Source organism: Neoarius graeffei, chromosome 8 (genome assembly GCF_027579695.1).
Source record: "Neoarius graeffei isolate fNeoGra1 chromosome 8, fNeoGra1.pri, whole genome shotgun sequence".
NCBI lineage: Eukaryota > Metazoa > Chordata > Actinopteri > Siluriformes > Ariidae > Neoarius > Neoarius graeffei.
In genome coordinates, this window is record NC_083576.1 from 2,860,420 (window position 1) to 2,880,620 (window position 20,201).

General features: G+C 40.0%; 1 protein-coding gene across 1 annotated transcript in view; it reads right to left on the reverse strand.

Annotated features, from left to right (window-relative positions):
* Positions 1–9,683: 9,683 nt before the first annotated feature.
* Positions 9,684–20,201, reverse strand: part of egf (epidermal growth factor) — a 36,193-nt gene continuing 25,675 nt past the window's right edge. Inside the window, exons 20-24 of the mRNA XM_060927130.1 lie at positions 19,582–19,740; positions 18,881–19,045; positions 16,527–16,629; positions 9,906–10,008; positions 9,684–9,823 (exon numbers count right to left, since the gene is read on the reverse strand). Coding sequence (XP_060783113.1) covers positions 9,684–9,823; positions 9,906–10,008; positions 16,527–16,629; positions 18,881–19,045; positions 19,582–19,740 — 670 coding nt within the window. The remainder of the gene's footprint in view (positions 9,824–9,905; positions 10,009–16,526; positions 16,630–18,880; positions 19,046–19,581; positions 19,741–20,201) is intronic.

Below are 20,201 nucleotides of genomic sequence, written 5' to 3' on the forward strand. Positions count from 1 at the left end.
ACTTTCACTAGCGACTGAAAAGATTCTGAATGGGCGCTCTGGCAAGATCAACACAGACGCTTGCTGTGACATGCAGCCTCGTGAGGTATTGGTGCAGAGCGCTAAAAAAGCTGTCATGGAGTACAATTCAGAACATTAGAGTGACACTTTGTGTTTTTGTCGAACATTGGAGCTTTGTATTCATTCTGAAGGTTTATTGTTATTAATATTGAATAAAAAGTAACTGGGATATATCATTGTTAATTATCATTCAAATTTTAGATGAATTATTTTAATTTGCATCTTATAAGGATTTTATAAGGGAAATACGGATTTTGGAGGTTGGTTATACAGGTTTGATTGACCAAAGGTTGACATGTATGTCTTCTCCAGGAAGGAATACAATTTCTCTCATGATTGTGAACATTGTGAGCATGTTGGAAAAATAACTAGCAGCTAACCTTTTTAAATGAGTTCATTTAAATGTGTTAATTACCCTGAGCCTGGTGTCAAAGTGCAAAATAAAGCTTTGTCTCACTAGTGCATGTCTGCATTAGTCATAATTCACCTCACAAGTTGAAATTAATTGTCACAACCAAAAGTACAAAACCGTTCCTGTCGCTGTCTGATTAGTAACCCGTGCCACTGACATTTCTATCAGAATCAATTTCTCTCTCTCTCTGAAGTTAATGAAAGAACAAATGGCAGTTAAACAGTGTAGATGGATTCATCATGAGCAAACACGGCCTCTTACACATCAGCTCACAATGAATATTAATAATTCCAGGCCGAAACCCAATTTTCCGAAGTAATGAGGGTGTGATGCGAGCAGTCGGAGTGTTTGCACTGGCGAAAACACGGCTTGTCAGACACACACGAATCATTCATTTGCAGCACTATCATCTGCATGTTGGGCAAACGCTGAGATGCTGACTCGCTTATTCACATCTATTTAATCTCTTTCTGGATTATAACTTCACTCCTGTGGCATGCAAAATCATGAGCAGGATGTTGGAACACAAAGCACGTCTGCAGAGTGAAAGGTAAAAACATTACAGAGATGTGTGACACACACAGGGTAAAGCTAGATCAGAGTAATGCTAGATCCGAGTAATGCTAGATCCGAGTAATGCTAGATCAGGGTAAAGCTAGATCAGGGTAAAGCTAGATCAGAGTAATGCTAGATCAGGCTAAAGCTAGATCAGGGTAAAGCTAGATCAGGGTAAAGCTAGATCAGAGTAATGCTAGATCAGGCTAAAGCTAGATCAGGGTAAAGCTAGATCAGAGTCATGTTAGATCAGAGTAACACTAGATCAGAGTAAAGCAAGAGCAGAGTAAAACTTGATCAGGCTAAAGCTAGATCAGGGTAAAGTGAGATCAGAGTAACGCTAGATCAGGGTAAAGTGAGATCAGAGTAAAGCTAGATCAGAGTAACACTAGATCAGGGTAACGTGAGATCAGGGTAAAGCGAGATCAGGGTAAAGCGAGATCAGAGTAAAACTCAATCAGGCTAAAGCTAGATCAGGGTAAAGCTAGATCAGAGTCATGCTAGATAAGAGTAACGCTAGATCAGAGTAACGCTAGATCAGAGTAAAGCAAGATCAGAGTAAAGCGAGATCAGAGTAAAACTCAATCAGGCTAAAGCTAGATCAGGGAAAAGCTAGATCAGAGTAAAACTCAATCAGGCTAAAGCTAGATCAGGGTAAAGCTAGATCAGAGTAACGCTAGATCAGGGTAAAGCTAGATCAGGGTAAAGCGAGATCAGGGTAAAGTGAGATCAGAGTAAAACTTAATCAGGCTAAAGCTAGATCAGGGTAAAGCTAGATCAGAGTCATGCTAGATCAGAGTAACGCTAGATCAGGGTAAAGCGAGATCAGGGTAAAGCGAGATCAGAGTAAAACTCAATCAGGCTAAAGCTAGATCAGAGTAACGCTAGATCAGGGTAAAGCTAGATCAGAGTAACACTAGATCAGAGTAACGCTAGATCAGGGTAAAGCGAGTGAATGAAGGCCTGCATTTTGCTCTCAAAGTGTCCAAATGGCAGTGTTGTAGTCGAGTCTGAGTCCAATCTCGAGTCTCCAGTGGTCAGGTCAGAGTCAAGTGTGAGTCATTAAAAAAAAATTAAGTTGAGTCTGAATCGAGTTCACTATTGATCCAAGTCAAGTCCGAGAACAAGACTCCAACTGCACCATGTGACGGTGTCTGTTTTAGCGCCATTATCATTAGTTTGTTCCTGAACGTGGTGTATGAACAGGTGAATGTGCTTCTCTTTATCAGGGAGGGTGAAGTATTCTGTCAGAGATGGCTGGGAGACGGATGTAAGTGCAGAAGGTGTGTTTATTAATACAAGAGAAGACGGTAAACAATCCAGAATGGCAGGCAAAATCGTAAAACAGTGAAACAGGCGATAGGTCGAGCGAGGCACAAACAGGCTATTGTAGACTCAGCAGGATCAAAGACGAGAAACAGGAAATCAGGGATCAGGAAACCAAACAAGGAAATAAGGCTCGGTAATGTGTCAGCAACGCAACTCAATACTTCGCAAAGTAAGTATGTTTTCACAGTTTTTATATCGGCATGCTGACTGCGCCTTAACTCTGTGCAGGTGCGAGTCGTTTATGGCGCGTGCGAGAGTCTGCTTGGTGCGCGCACTGTCCGGAGTGCCCGAGAGTCTATCCTATGCGTGAGCCAAGGCACACAGGTGTGACACTCTTACACGAAATTAGTACAAAAATTAATGTGGATATAAATATCTTACGCCAAATTATTATGGCATGTTACAAAAAATAAAGAAAAAATCAGAGTCCTCGTCTCCAATTTACAAGTCCAAGTGCAGTTAATGTACGAGTCTAAGCCCAAGTCCGAGTCATCAGTGCTCAAGTCCAAGTCAAGTCATGAGTCCTTAAAATTAGGGCACAAGTCGGACTCGAGTACTACAAGCCTGCCAAATGGTACGTGGCCAAATCTGGGCCAAAGATGGCCCAAATACAACCAAGCACTGGGCCATTACTCATTTCAGGGCTTATATCAGCATTCTGAAACATGAAACCTGTAAGTGCATTACCTGAAAGTGAAATCCATGACCATTTCAATACCATATGAAGAAGCTTATAAGGTTTTGTTAAATTGCAGCCTTTTAAGATGAGTACTCGTCACACTGTATGAGATCATCGTGAAATATGGACTGAATTCAGTAACAGACGTTGTGACAAAATGTGTTCGACTATACGATGAAGATCCTATCACGATAAACCGACATTACATCATCCAGAAATCAGCTTGAGTAGAAAATGGGTTCGCATAAACACACGCATTGTTCAGAATGAGCTTGAGGTAATTAAGGAGTTTTTTTCCCTTTAGCTTGTTTTGTTTACGGTTCAATATCATCATTAATGTATTCGTAGGTGTGCTGTGAGTTTGCTGTTCTACTACTGGTGAATTTTATACAAATGTCTGACACGTAGCGCCGCTCACACTCTGAGACTTTAGTCAAAAATTACTCTGACAGAACTTTGTCCAAATGCTCACAATAGCGCTAGATCATTGTTATCTGCTGATAACGCTCCATCAGCTCAGGGCCCCAAAATTCTTTTGCAATGTTTGATTTTTGTCTGCAGCAGCAAAACTGGGATGAAAATTCTATAAATCTGGATAAGTGGCAGAAGTAGTGGATGATACACACCTACAGGAAACAAACTACAAGCAAGACACAATAGCATGAATGTAGAGAAAGAGGAATTTACAGTGTATATGAAAGCAGCCCAATGGTCTATTGTTAAAGCTGGCGTACAGCAGGGCGTCTTGTGTAAACACACCTGTATCAGCTTCACTTTTGGCTCCAGGGGAGTGTCATGATGGTTGTAACAGGATATTTGATCTCAGGTAAATACACCGGTGTAACAGGATGAGAGTCATTACATTTGCATGAACGGCTGGTTTTCCAACATGGCTTTTCTTTCTGATTGCGACGCTACACCGGACCTTTACATTGTGATAGAATTCCGGTAGAATATTCTCGTACCTTCAGCACGAAGGCACTTCTGTATCCGTATGTCCTGATACCTTCAGATAGAAAACTCATTCTGGAAATGCACCTCACACACACACACACACACACACACACACACACACACACTGCTGTCATCATCTGTAACAGTTCATATCCTCAGGAGTGACATTATTATCTCAAGTATGTTATCAAAGTGGAACCCAGTCAGTCTGTTCCTTACAGAGCTGCAGATTAGTCAGTTCTCACTGTTTTTGAGTTCTCAATGCTTTTCAGGGTCACCTTGGATGGTTTGTGAATCGTTGTCACTTACTGCCCCCTGGTGGACATGGTGTGGGGTTGAGCTGTAAATGCACAGGCCAAGATTTGATAAATAAGGCGTGGACATGAGGTTTGTGTGTATTTTCAGGAGTCATTTGCAGGTGTGTGTTGAGGACACAGTGAAAATATAAATCTTAACTGCAGTACTCTCATGTCACTCTATAGGCCACGCCCACTATAGTTTGTAACGGATATCGTATACCACAACATCACACATTGTATTTAAATATGCATTTGTGAATTACCACGACTAGGGAATCAATTAGATATTCAAAAGTAAAATAACTAATCTTAGACCTTTTAAAGTGAGTCAATAAAGATCTGCATGGTGGTGTAGTGGTTAGCGCTGTCGCCTCACAGCAAGAAGGTCCGGGTTCGAGCCCCGTGGCCGGCGAGGGCCTTTCTGTGCGGAGTTTGCATGTTCTCCCCGTGTCCGCGTGGGTTTCCTCCGGGTGCTCCGGTTTCCCCCACAGTCCAAAGACATGCAGGTTAGGTTAACTGGTGACTCCAAATTGAGCGTAGGTGTGAATGTGAGTGTGAATGGTTGTCTGTCACCCTGTGATGACCTGGCGACTTGTCCAGGGTGAACCCCGCCTCTCACCCATAGTCAGCTGGGATAGGATCCAGCTCGCCTGCAACCCTGTACAGGATAAGCGGTTACAGACAATGGATGGATGGATGGATGGACTAGAGAGAGACTTACAGTATATACGTATAAAAATTAAATGTTTATTCGATATCAAACATTAATTTCAGACACTACATATGTCTTGGATGTGTGTTTGATTTCCTGTCTGCATTTATTAACTCCACAATTCACGTTTTTTTCTTTATATGTGATGAATGTGACCTCAGGTGAATAATAGTGTTATGTATAATTATGATGTATAATCATGATCACATGATAAAACGTGTACTTTTAGGTGTATTTTAATGCAATGCCGTGAAACTGTGCATGTGATCTCAATTCGACACGATATCATGTGATTAATCAACACATGACGTGTAAAAAGCACGTTTTTGTTCATTTTAGATCAGTGTGGTTTTATATCCTGTCAAAAAAATGTGTTATATAACGAGGCACTGAAATGAGCTGAAAAGTAGTTTTTTTTTAAATAAATTATTTTGACGCAAACACGTTTCTGATTCACGTGAAATTGGCTTGTGGTTTTTCAACATTATCTTACTGTATGTTTCATGTGTGATTTTGATTTTTTTCATATGATCACATTATTCTTATAATCATGTGTGTAATGTATGTGAGGCTTCTTCAGCTGTTCAGGTGGAAGTGAACCCTGATTTATCAATAAACCCTGGAATAACCTCATGTGGGTTTTTATTCTTATGATTCTATCATGATGGCACTTTGCTGGGAAATCAAATGATGAAAAAAAGTTGTATATTCCTTTGTGATAAATCCTTTTTATTGAACAGTACTTAAAAAGGGAAAAAGAAAAAAACAGGAAAAAATGCACCTTCCGTGTCCAGATTTGTTCATTATCCCTCCTGCTAAGTGAAGGGAAGAGGTCAGAGGTCACGGGGCTCCACAGTGACCTGCAGGATCAGTTGTAAAGCCTTTGAGTGGGCCGTTAATTCCTGATTTAGTCCCATCATCTGTGCACCTTTTGGACGGGGAGACTGAGACGCACACCATCTGATGAGAGATGAGATGAGAGGAAAAAAAGAAAGCTCTCTCTCTCCCTCTGTCTCTCTCTCTCTCTCTCTGTATCTCTGTCTGTGTCTCAGGTGGATTACAGCCTTCATCCTCTGACTGTCAGATTTTAATTTCCTACAGCTGGGGGGGAGAAAGAGAGAGAGAGAGAGAGACAGAGAGAGAGACAGACAGACAGACAGACAGACAGACAAAGAGAGAGAGGGGCATTGAGAGAGACAGAGAGAGAAGATAGAGACAGACAGACAGAGAGAGAGAAAAAGAGAGAGAGACAGACAGAGAGAGAAAAAAAGAGAGACAGACTGACAGATGAGAGAGACAGAAAGAGAGAGGGATTGAGAGAGAGACAGACAGAGAGAGAGAGAGAGAAGATAGGGAGAGACACTGAGAGAGAGAGACAGAGAGATGTTCATCAGTAATAAAAATGGACAGAGATCTGTTTCGTTTCTTTTTCTTTTGTTTTCTTTTCATGCTTTTATTTTTTATTTTTATTTTTAATAGTGTGCTTGGGAGCAAATTCATTGCATGTTTGCTCTCTTCTTGATTTAATAGTGCAATTTTATTATTTTAAAATAAAAAAATATCTATAAAATAGATAATAGAGTCAGCGCAGGCGTGTTATTTCCTCCGTAAAAACACTGTCATGGCCTGTGGCTTCAGTTTGTTGCTTATGACCTTAGATAAATTGATGGGTTGTGGGGGTTGAAATCTAAACGCTTTATGGGTTAAAGAATCTCTCTTCACTCCGTTAGGCCTCAAAGTGAAGTTTTTATCAGAGGAATTGACACGATTTCAGCTTTATCATCAGCAGTGTAACCCGCACGCTCGCGCCGTAATGGAGGCCAATATAGAGATAAGTGGAGCTTCTCCGAAAATCAATAGACATATGGACCAGTGATGGTACCTGTGTGTGTGTGTGTGTGTGTGTGTGTGTGTCTGTGTGTCTGTGTGTGTGTGTGTGTGTGTGTATGAAAACGCTGATGTATTGCTGAGATTTCTCTTTCACACCCCGAGGGACTGAAACGCATCTCACCCTCACGCTTGCGCATAAATAAATGAGACGCACTAATCCACGAGCCCGTATGGCTCATCGCCAATATACTGAAATCCAAAACAACATTTATATTTTAAATTAAGCCTCTAGAGCCCTGCTTCTCAAAGTGGGGGTCTGTGGAGCACAACCAGAGGGTCCGCAATGACATTCACCCTCCATTAGAGCTGTTATAGCTGTTTATTATTGCGTTATTAGAGTTATTGACTGAACTGAATTGACTGGGTTATGAATCATGTGAAACTAAAATCAATAATAAAAAAGTGTATAATTTGTTTGGGTTCTGTGGGGAGAAAAATCACGGCTAATGTGGCTAATATAGATAGCAATAGTTAGATTGCTCATTTTTACAGGTTTCTGTGAGGTCAGTTCCTGTCATGCAGCTTAATGTTCTTTTTACTTTTGGGGTTTAAATACAGATTTCTGTAAAACTGCCTTGTAATAAAACTCTTAAAGTTGAAATTCGAACTGTTCTGTTCAGTGTTGCCAGATGCTGCTGATATTTTCCAGCCAAAATATGTTCAAAACCCGCCAAAATGCACTTAAAACCACCCAATCTGGCAACACTGGTTCTGTTATTGTGAGAATAACTTCAACAAACAAGCGTGCACACACACACACACACACACGCAAATTTTACTTTAAAAACAATGTTTGTTTGGTTTTTTTTTCCTGAAAATGATGAAGAACATTTGGGGCATTTACACAAAATGTGTTTATTTCCGTCGTGTATTTATATAATGAACAAATCAAAAGACAAAAATCAGAAATACACCACAGTATTAATTAGCTTTACAGTCATGCTAGCATGCTAGTTTATTAGCTACTAGCGTGTTATAGCTAACAGCGGTGCTATTATTAGCACCAATTAAGTAAGCACGCTATGACGTTACACTAATGCTACAAAGCTAACATTTGTTTCACAGGTCTCTCTATCCATCTTCTTTCTCTTCTTATGCACTGCATTCATGCTTATCTACAGACAGAACATCTTACAAAATATCTGATAAAATAACATAGAAATATTAGTGAGTTAGCGAACAGGAAAATCTGCAGTTCGGCTGAAACGAGAGGGAAAATTATCCATGATATGAATTTTCTCACGATTATAAAATTAATAATTTTGTTCATGTTAAAAGTTCGTCATTTTAATTACATTTTATTGTTCATTAAAAACACTGACACGTTCCTTACATCTATTAAAACGACATATGAGTTGAGAGTTTCCTGTTTTGATTGTGGGCGGAGCTATTTTACAGCCTGGATTTATTTATTTTATTATTTTTATTTTACAAAAGCCTGAAGGAAATAAACAAGCAAGGTGCTAGCATTAACGTTAGCATTGTGTCACATATAAACTCTTCTTAGATAATTAAACCTGGTTTAACTTGAAACCTCTGTGGTGTGTGTCTCGTCTGACCCCGCCCACATTTCACTCTGTATGATGATATATGAAGTAGAAGATGTTGAGTATTGAAATAGATCTGACCGAAATGCTGATACACTGCTGCATGAATCGTCCTTGTTGTAATTTTAATCGAACAAAATGGCTTCCACGCTTGTGATTCAGCTGCACATGCTGAAGAATAGCACCTGATCCAGTGCATGCCGTCACTGTACCATGCTCACAGAGTTACTAACGAACACAAAGTAATGAAGCCATGAGATATTAAATCGAGGTCAAGAAATCATAATGTGGGTCTGAGATGGAGGAGGTTTTATGTTTTTAGTGCTCGTGTTAATCCGATGCGCTGTCCTGTAAAGAAAACGAAGGACAATCTGAGCAAAACTTTCACTTCATTCATCACTTTAGCCAGAAATAATTCACTCCTTGGGATTAAGCTGCGTCTCCTCCAAAGTTCTCTGTGTGAATAAAAACATTATCATGGGCTTTAAAGGAAGATCTTTAACAGTTATTCCATGAAATCGAGTCGTACTTGAGCTGATAGGTGACGAGGCGCGTAGCACCGAGATTGAGTGGAATAACTGTTTTATTCTATCCACATTCACTGGATTTTGAGAAACAGAGTATCTTTATTTTTATTTTTTACAAATATGATGAATAAAAACTTTATACAAAATGTCCAACAAAATAATTTCTGCTGAGCATGTAAACAAACCGGCGAAATGACAGGAGCAATTTGTGAAAAATGTGATGATAATAATAATTTTTGAAAAATAAAAAAAAGATGTGTTCTTACCATCAAATACTTTTACTGCTTTTTTTTGTATTTTGGGAGTTTTCCTCTTCTTCTTCTTCTTTAGGGTTTTTTGGCGGTTGGCAAACCAACTTATGAGCTGATATCCTAGTAGTAGAGTAGCCAATCAGAGTGCAGGGTTGCTCATATCCAGTGAATGTGGAGAGAATAAATATTGTTTATTTAATAGTGTCATAGTTCTGTATTTAGTATTGTGTTTTTGAGTGTATTTAGAGCCAAAACATAAATTTCAGCCTGACACTGCGGTTACATCAAACTATTAGTGTCACTGGATTGAGACACACCTCTCTTTTAGACAAACTCCGCCCCCACGTGCGAGTAACTCTCACATAACTTCTGTAAGTTTGTTGCTGTGTCCAACGTCTGAATACTGATGTGTTTTGACTTTAGTGACACACACACACACACACACACACACACACAGGCAGCAGATGGTCAGATCAGTGATGGTGTGTTTGAATCAGCCAGTGAGATCAGATTAACGTTGCACTTCATACACGACTCGGGTTTGTCACTGCCTGCGAAATCCACAAGTATTTTCTGAGTCGCAGCATCATCAGAGACCACACTCTCACCTAAAAAACACACACACACGTTTGTTTTCATTATTTATTCACTTCTGCTTTATTGATAACTCTATGTGTGTGTGTGTGTTACCTGTTTCTGAGAAGTAGCATGGACACACTCTTCTATTCTGAGAAGCAACCACGTGGAGCAGCTTTCCATCATTATACACTCCATGGTCCAGCAGCACATAGACCTACACACACACACACACACACACACACACACACACACACACACACACACACACAGAGTAATTACAAGCCTTTTCCCATCTTCCAGGCATTTACCGTTTGTCAGGTCCATAAATATTGGCACCCTTGGTAAATAGGCATAAGAGAGGTAATGATTTATGCTTAAATTATTTAGTTTGGAGATCCTGCAGGAGAGAAATCTGATATTTTAATTAAAGTAAATTTATTCCAACAAAATAAAAACCCATCTAAAACCTGTGTGTCACCTCATATTTACACCGCAGTGAAACAGAAGGTCGTGGATGGCCACTGAAGAGCTCCTAAACACTCAGATGAACTTCTCATCTCATCTCATTATCTCTAGCCGCTTTATCCTGTTCTACAGGGTCGCAGTGAGATGAACTTGACATATAAATAAATAAAATAAAACATAACATATGAACACGTTTCAGTTACATTTTAATCATAAGGATTACAGGAGGGAAAACACACGTGATGTGTGGGTTGGGTATACAACATTTTAAAATAAATTGTTGGAATAAATGTACTTTAAAGGATATATTTCACTCATATTATCCAAACAGGTTTTAAAGGGTGCCAATAATTATGCACACACAAACTGCAATGGTCAGAACATACTGTATGGGATTGAATGTAGTGTAAACATTTGTTGAATAGTCATTATTTGTTTTAGTTATTATTATTATTCATGAAAAAAAATGCATCATGTAATACTTTCTAAATATTTCTTTCACATCCTAATCTTTTTTCTGTTCATTCAGTCATTCAATCATTTATTCATTCATTATTTCCCATCCTTATAAACTGATTTTCTTCTGTCCATTGCTTTTCTTTTTGTCCATAACTTTTTTTAAATGAGCATCTTTAAGGGTTTTGAAATCATTCTTTTTAAAATCAGTCTTTATTTTGTCCTGTCACTTTGAAAGTGCAGAATTTCTTTCTGAAAATTCATATCTACATACAGTATGTATATTCTAATAAACTGCTAATAAATGTTAATAATTAAATGTTTAATGATTTGTGAAGATGAAATGTTAATGTGGACTCAGCATGTTACTCTGTTCATCAGTGTTGTGGCAGCACTAACCTTCCTCGCGTTACTGACACAAAACGCATCGTTTATGTATTTAATTATTAGCGAGGCATGTTATTGTGTCATTTTCATAAGTAGAGCAGTTTTGACTCAGAGGGCCTGCATCTTTCAGTATCACTTTAAATTACAGCCAGTAATTACAGGGTAAATATCTGAACTGACGCATAAGGAACACACACACACACACATACATTATATATATATATATATATATATATATATATATATATATATATAAAATTTAAATTGTATTGTTTCATTTATTACATGTTTGTAAATTGCCCTGTAATAAACACTTCTACAATAATCACACCCTTAAAGGTCCAGTATGTAAGATTCAGTTCATTATAAACATCTGAAAGCCCCTCCCTTTTCCAGGCATGTATTAAAACGTACAGTGGCCATCAGGCGCCCATAACATACGTCCAACACCTACATTCACGCTCCCTTGCTTTTTCACGTGCACTGTAAACCCGAATAAGTTGAGTTTACTTAAAAAAATTGAGGAAAGTGGTTGCCTTAAAAAAAATAAGTAATTATTAATGACTGAATTGCGTACCTTAAACTTACAATCTTCTGGTAAGTTTAAGGTACTCAATTCAATCATTAATAATTACTTATTTTTTTTAAGGCAACCACTTTCCTCAATTTTTTTAAGTAAACTCAACTTATTCGGGTTTACAGTGTGATAAATAATTATGGTTCTCCATTTTATAAAATTTGGGTTCTCAAACGTGTTCATCAGCATCATCAAACACTGATTCGTCTTCCTTCCTTCTTCTTCTTCTTCTTCTTCTTCCTTCCAGATTCATGCTGCCACTCGTAATAACACCAAGCACAAAAGGTGCTCTCTAGAGATTTATCTAAAATGCTTTCTGGGCTACTGTAGCAACACAACATGGCGGCTCTGTGGAAGTGGACCTGTGCCCTATGTACAGTACAGGTCAAAAGTTTGTACACCCCTACTTTATTCATTCATAGGTGTTTCTGTATTCTGACGATTCTCTACATTGTAGAACAATACTAAAGACATCAAAACTATGAAATAACATCTGGAACATATCTCGAATTATGTGGTACATTAAAAAAAAAGTGTTTAAAAACATAAAATGTTTGAAATTTTAGATTCTTCAGCGTATCCAGTGTTTCCCTTGATGACACTTTGCACACTATTGTCATTCTCTTAACCAGCTTCATAAGGGAGTCACCTGGATCGCTTTTCAATTAACAGGTGTGTCTCATCAAAAGGTCATTAGTGGACGAGTTTCTTGCCTTAATGTATTTGAGATCAAACAGTAAATAGTAAATAATAAACATACAGACAATAAAATGAAAAGTCGTGCAGAGCACGATACTTGTGAAAATCACAGATTGTTCAGTTCTGATTGATAAGTACCCAAAATCAATATGGCGTTTACGGTTCCATGAAATAATCTTTCCTGAAAATTTGAAGTTAATTGGAACAGCGGTTCAGGAGCGATTGTGTTAACAGCAGTTTTACATTCATTGACCTCTACAGATCAATCATGTTAACGGCGACAGAAAAAGAAAGAAAAACAAGGAGCTACATTGCGCAGGGCAACGATATGGGCGGGTTACACGCGGCAACCAAAACAGGAAACGGTTGCTCTGCAGCACAACTACGACGTCTCCAGAGTCCATTGCCATCACTCACCATCGTTCCTTCTGACAGTATGGTATTCACAAAATAGTACCCATCAAGTTGATTTTCATGACCTTCAAACAAGGTCATAATTGGGTCAAGGTCAAATGTCCCACACTACAATGTTCCCTGAGTCCATTGGTACCATTCACTAAGCTGTACCCCTGTTTTTTCTGGTAATTATGGTGTTCACAAAGTAGTACCTGCCAGCTCCATTTTCATGATATTGTAAGTATTTTTCCTGACTTTCAAACAAGGTCATAATTGGGTCAAGGTCAAATGTCTCATATGGGTGCACAACTACAGTGTTCCCCGAGTCCAGTGGTACCGCTCACTAGGCTGTACCGTTGTTCCTTTTGGTAGCTATGGTGTTCACAAAGTAGTTCCCCTCAAAGTGTGACGGACAGATGGACGAACGGACAGACAGAATGATTATAATGGGAATTTGATGGAATATGACGTGATTTTTTGTTACGTCATTAGCAAGTTTGCTCAAGATTTTATTTTATTGATCAAAAGGGGTTTTAATGGAGAACCTACAAAAAGCATTTCATCAAATTCTGAGTTCAACTTTCTGAGTTATAGGCACTTGAAATGTTGGCACTAAAAACCGGTATTGTGACCTTGACCTTTAACCTTTTGACCCTAAATTTTGCATATGACCTTAGAATTAGGCCCAGAATGCTAATTCATGGTCAGAGTATCGATATCAAATTGATAAACACCTTTTTGAGGTCAAGGTCAAATTTGTCAAAAATCTCACAAAATTTGACCTCATTTTTCGACCTCAAGATGACCTCACAGGTAAAACATCAATGGTGAATTTGAAAGGGATTCAAAAATGCTTTCCAACACCACCCATCGCATCTCGATATGAATGCTGGTTTGGAAGTTATGGACGATTAGGTGTTTTTACAAGATTTGACCTTGGTGACCTTGAACTTTGACCTTGACCCACCAAAAACTAATGATGTCTTTGTGTGGCCCTAGTGAGTGATCTGGTGCATTTTGGTGAAGATTGGTCAAGAAACAACGACGCTAGCGCACCAATAAACAAACAAACAAATGGACAAACGGATAGATCAATATACTTACGAAAATCTCTGACTTTTGTAAGTAACAGCCCCTAATCCATCCACAGCTGTAGTAATCCATACATATTATATCAAGAACCATTTAACTAAGTAAAGAGAAACGACATTCGTCATTACTTTAAGATAGGAAGTGACTTTTAATTCATAAAAATGAAGAATAAACACTGATTCAGAAGACGTGTCCAATGTTTTGACTGGTACTGTGTGTATAAAGGGCTCATTCTAAACTTACTAAAACACAGTGATTCATATTTCCAGGTAATTATACACTAATGAAAACTTTTGAATACTGTATAAAGTACTCCATTCCATTTCCGCTCATAGATTCCCCTACGGTGGTGTAGTGGTTAGCGCTGTCACCTCACAGCAAGAAGGTTCCGGGTTCGAGCCCAGCGGCCGGCGAGGGCCTTTCTGTGTGGAGTTTGCATGTTGTCAGCGTGGGTTTCCTCCGGGTGCTCCGGTTTCCCCCACAGTCCAAAGACATGCAGTTAGGTTGACGTGGGGCGGCCTTGGGCTGAGGTGCCCTTGAGCGAGGCACCGACCCCCTGACTGCTCCCCGGGCGCTCTGGTGTGGCTGCCCACTGCTCTGTGTGTGTGTGTGCGTGCGTGTGTGTGTGTGTTCACTGCTTCAGATGGGTTAAATGCAGAGGATGAATCTCACTGTGCTTGAAGTGTGCATGTGACAAATAAAGGTTTCTTCTTCTTTCTAATCCTATGTAGTGCACCTTTAAGTAATTTTAAGCAACCTATAATAATATTTAGACATATAATGAATTCATAAATCATAATTATATACAACCCCGATTCCAAAAAAGTTGGGACAAAGTACAAATTGTAAATAAAAACGGAATGCAATGATATGGAAGTTTCAAAATTCCATATTTTATTCAGAATAGAACATAGATGACATATCAAATGTTTAAACTGAGAAAATGTATCATTTAAAGAGAAAAATTAGGTGATTTTAAATTTCATGACAACAACACATCTCAAAAAAGTTGGGACAAGGCCATGTTTACCACTGTGAGACATCCCCTTTTCTCTTTATAACAGTCTGTAAACGTCTGGGGACTGAGGAGACAAGTTGCTCAAGTTTAGGGATAGGAATGTTAACCCATTCTTGTCTAATGTAGGATTCTAGTTGTTCAACTGTCTTAGGTCTTTTTTGTCGTATCTTCCGTTTTATGATGCGCCAAATGTTTTCTATGGGTGAAAGATGTGGACTGCAGGCTGGCCAGTTCAGTACCCGGACCCTTCTTCTACGCAGCCATGATGCTGTAATTGATGCAGTATGTGGTTTGGCATTGTCATGTTGGAAAATGCAAGGTCTTCCCTGAAAGAGACGTCGTCTGGATGGGAGCATATGTTGCTCTAGAACCTGGATATACCTTTCAGCATTGATGGTGTCTTTCCAGATGTGTAAGCTGCCCATGCCACACGCACTAATGCAACCCCATACCATCAGAGATGCAGGCTTCTGAACTGAGCGCTGATAACAACTCGGGTCGTCCTTCTCCTCTTTAGTCCGAATGACACGGCGTCCCTGATTTCCATAAAGAACTTCAAATTTTGATTCGTCTGACCACAGAACAGTTTTCCACTTTGCCACAGTCCATTTTAAATGAGCCTTGGCCCAGAGAAGACGTCTGCGCTTCTGGATCATGTTTAGATACGGCTTCTTCTTTGAACTATAGAGTTTTAGCTGGCAACGGCGGATGGCACGGTGAATTGTGTTCACAGATAATGTTCTCTGGAAATATTCCTGAGCCCATTTTGTGATTTCCAATACAGAAGCATGCCTGTATGTGATGCAGTGCCGTCTAAGGGCCCGAAGATCACGGGCACCCAGTATGGTTTTCCGGCCTTGACCCTTACGCACAGAGATTCTTCCAGATTCTCTGAATCTTTTGATGATATTATGCACTGTAGATGATGATATGTTCAAACTCTTTGCAATTTTACACTGTCGAACTCCTTTCTGATATTGCTCCACTATTTGTTGGTGCAGAATTAGGGGGATTGGTGATCCTCTTCCCATCTTTACTTCCGAGAGCCGCTGCCACTCCAAGATGCTCTTTTTATACCCAGTCATGTTAATGACCTATTGCCAATTGACCTAATGAGTTGCAATTTGGTCCTCCAGCTGTTCCTTTTTTGTACCTTTAACTTTTCCAGCCTCTTATTGCCCCTGTCCCAACTTTTTTGAGATGTGTTGCTGTCATGAAATTTCAAATGAGCCAATATTTGGCATGAAATTTCAAAATGTCTCACTTTCGACATTTGATATGTTGTCTATGTTCTATTGTGAATACAATATCAGTTTTTGAGATTTGTAAATTATTGCATTCCGTTTTTATTTACAGTTTGTACTTTGTCCCAACTTTTTTGGAATCGGGGTTGTACGGTACTTCTTATTTGTGAAATGTTTGTAAATTACCCAGTAATAACCAGTCACTTGTATAATCATACCCTTGACTTACTCTTTACTGAGTTTTTTTATGCGTTACTTCACAGGTACAGTACTTAGTCTGTAATTATCACACTGTAATTTAAAGTGATACTGATCCTTGTTTTGGATACGAACGTTATTAAAATGTTCCTTACGCTGTGAAGATTCCTCATTATTCTGTTTCTGGAACAAAGGTTTACCTGTGGGCTGATGGGCGGGGCTTCAGTGACGCTCTCCTCCTCACACACACTTGTCTCACTGACCACGTCCACTGCAGCTCGCCTTCCTGAACACCTCCCACACCTCACACACACACACACACACACACACACACACACACACACACACACACACACACACATCTGTTCAATATTTTCAGAAGGAAACTTTGTTTGTTTGTTTGTTTCCCTTACATGTATGAAAATGTTGTTATACACACCAGCACTCAGTTAGACCCCTCCCCCAAACACACACAAACACACACAATAAGTGTCTTTATTACTCTCGTGTAGACTGCGTGATGATAAGCGTGACTCATCTGTTCACCTGAGGCTGATAATGGGCTTTAGAATAAAGCAGAGCTCCATGCAGAACACGTCACGCATTAGTTAACCTGTGTGTGTGTGTGTGTGTGTGTGTGTGTGTGTGTGTGTGTGTGTGTGTGTGTGTGTGTGTGTGAGAGAGAGAGATGGGCATATATAAAACAACAAATGCTACAAGCAGCCAAGTGCGAAAAGCAATTTGAGATAGAAAAATGGTGAGCTGTGTTGCGTTTAAATGCGGCTTTAGACTTCCATTTTGTCTCCATCCTGAAGCGTAATTGTTGTAGTGCACACTAAACCAAGCGTGTAATTGAAAGCGTGCCGCTGTTCTGCTCAGTCTAAACACACGCATAAACACACGCCAAGAGAACTCTTACAGTAATATTTATTTTAAAATACATACAAAACAATCTACTTCCTTTTTAACTACATTTATACCACAGTGCTGCTGAATTCTGGACCCTGATTGGTCAGAAGGTGTTGATTAATCCTCTCTAACAGCAGCTCTGGGTGTAGCGCAGGTTTATATTAATGCGCTCATGCTAATATGTGATTGTTTCTATAGTATGATCACCTTGGGGGTTCTTTCTTTCTTTTCCTTTGTTTTCTTTCCTCTTTTTGAACATTAGAAGCTACTTTTCAGTCGATTATTTTTTAGGACATTATCAAGTTGAAACTCGGTTAATGCTCTGTACAAGTGACTAGAAGCTTTTGAGCAATAGGACCCTGAATCTCCCACCCTGTGGTACTTGTAGTACCTGTTGTAGTACCTTAACAGTACCTATGGCACCTGTAGCAGTATCTGTGGTATCTATAGCAGTACCTGTAGCAGTACTTGCAGCAGTATCTGTGGTATCTATAATATTACCTGTGGCAGTACCTGTAGTAGTTCCTGTAGCAGTACCTGTAGTAGTTCCTGTAGCAGTATCTGTGGTATCTATAGCAGTACCTGTAGCTTACAATCCCTATCACTTTTTTTTTCTGCTTCCGGTTGAGAGTACGTCGTGTGCATTCTGGCTGACGCTTCTTTTATTTTATTTTCTCTCTCTTTTTTATTTTATTTTATTTATTTTTTAAAATGTTTTGTATGTTTGTGTAGTTTGATGTTTGTTTTTGTTTGAGTGTTTTGTCCGCTGGTTGTGGTGTAGCTCTGGACCCAGTTTTGGGCGTCGGTTCCCTCCAGGCCTTGGTTCGCTGTGGGTGATGCCTGCGCTCCTCGCTATGGGCTGCAGTGAGCTCGTTGCTCATTTTAACATCAGGGTTGTCCAGCGCTCTGTGCTTTAATGCTTGGCGTGCTGTTCTGAGCGATGTTGCTCAGTGGTGTCGCAGCTGCTGTGCAGGCAGTTTGGGACGTATCGGTGCTCCGCGTGGCGGTGCTTCTGTGCTCACTTTGTGGATCCATGGTGTGGTGTTCTGAGTGATGTTGCTGGCGGCGGCGCGGCAGCTGTGCTGGCAGTGTGGGACTTGTTTTCGTGTGCCTTTTGGTGGGACTGTGGCTGCTACACCATTGGAATGACATCCTGACCTCTATTTGGTGGACTTACTTACTTTATTTATTTATTTATTACTATAAAGCGACCTTGGGTTTTGTGAAAGGCGCTATATAAATTGAACTTATTATTATTACTTCTAGTAGTTCCTGTAGCAGTACCTGTGGTATCTATAACAGTACCTCTAGCAGTACCTGTAGCACTGCCTCTAGCAGTAGCAGTATCTGTTGCAGTACCTGTGGTATCTATAGCAGTACTTCTAGCAGTACCTGTAGCAGCACCTTTGGCACCTCTAGCAGTACCTGTGGTACCTGTAGCAGTACTTGTAGCGGTATCTCTAGCAGTACCTGTAGTAGCACATATGGGACTTGTAGCGGTACCTGTAGCAGTACCCGTGGGACCTGTAGCAGTATATGTACAGTAGCAGTACCTGTAGCAGCACCTGTGGTACCTGTAGCAGTACCCGTGGGACCTGTAGCAGTATATGTACAGTAGCAGTACCTGTAGCAGCACCTGTGGTACCTGTAGCAGTAGGTGATGGTGGCTGTGATCGACAGCAGCAGGAGGAGTAAAGTGACAACCACAGCGATGGCGGTGTTTCTCCTCTTCTCCTGTTCGACCTGCTGCAGATCCCACCATTCCAAATCACTGTACTGACATCGCTCCCCTATATAACCTGGAGCACAGCTACACACACACACACACACACACACAGAGTCAAGCATAACAGCAGTATTTTTTAAAGCAACATTGCCATCTGCTGCTCATTATTGATATCTCACACACACACACACACACACACACACACACACACACACACACACACACTACTGTTCGTTCTATTAAAATAATTTGAATATTATCGGTTTTCAGCATTTGCATGTAAGTGATATATAACACTGGGTGAATCTAGACATCCCACATAGTGAAATTTTATGGACTTGATCTGCATGAACCAGTTTCTCAACTCCGCCCATCATTTAATTTGCATATGATAATTTCTGGAAACAGGTTCACACTGACACCAGATGCTCACATGGAAACATCAGGGTGCAAACAAATGTGCATTATTTTACACACCTTTTCATGCCAAAGCCTTTAAAAATCAACAATTAAAGGCTATTTGAGGTCCTGTGGGGTGTGTAAGTGTGTGTAGAATGATGTCTGATCCACTCAGATATTTTTCATGGTGGAGTAGGTGTGTGTGTGGGGGGGGCACTTACTTGCAGGCGTAAGTCTCCATCTTGGGAAAGTAGAAGCACACAGCATTGTGGAGACAGTAGGAGTCGTGTGTGGACGGACAGATCTCCACCATGTCCCCAAGCTGCCACGGGGTCATCAGGTCAAGCGGAGTTGCTGAGCTTGGCCTGGAGGGGGCGCCACTACGCTCCACTGTGGGGTCAACAAACCTGATTTAAATATCCACCCTATATGAGGTCATTATTTATGTCGATTTTATAAAATTAAATGCAAAGAGCAACAATCAAAATATTGCAAAAAAACTTTGCTTTGTTTAGATTAAAATAGCAGCAAGCCAATCAGTGATTGGCACTGTTTCTAGCTCCGCCCACATGTCCTGACTGTATCTATGCAGAACGTGTAACTGAATTCAGTTGGAATACATACATACAAGTCCTGATCTCTTAGTCATGGAAAAATGAGAAAAAGTGGAATCGGGGTAAAGAGAACAGTGTTGGATCTGGATTGGAATACGCGTTCATTCTCGCATGTAACATCACCATATCCACTAGAGGGCAGTGTCGCACAAGCCAAACCAGAATTTACAGGAAATAGAAAGAAAATGTCCAAAAAACCCCAAATAACAAGATCAGTTGTGAGCTAC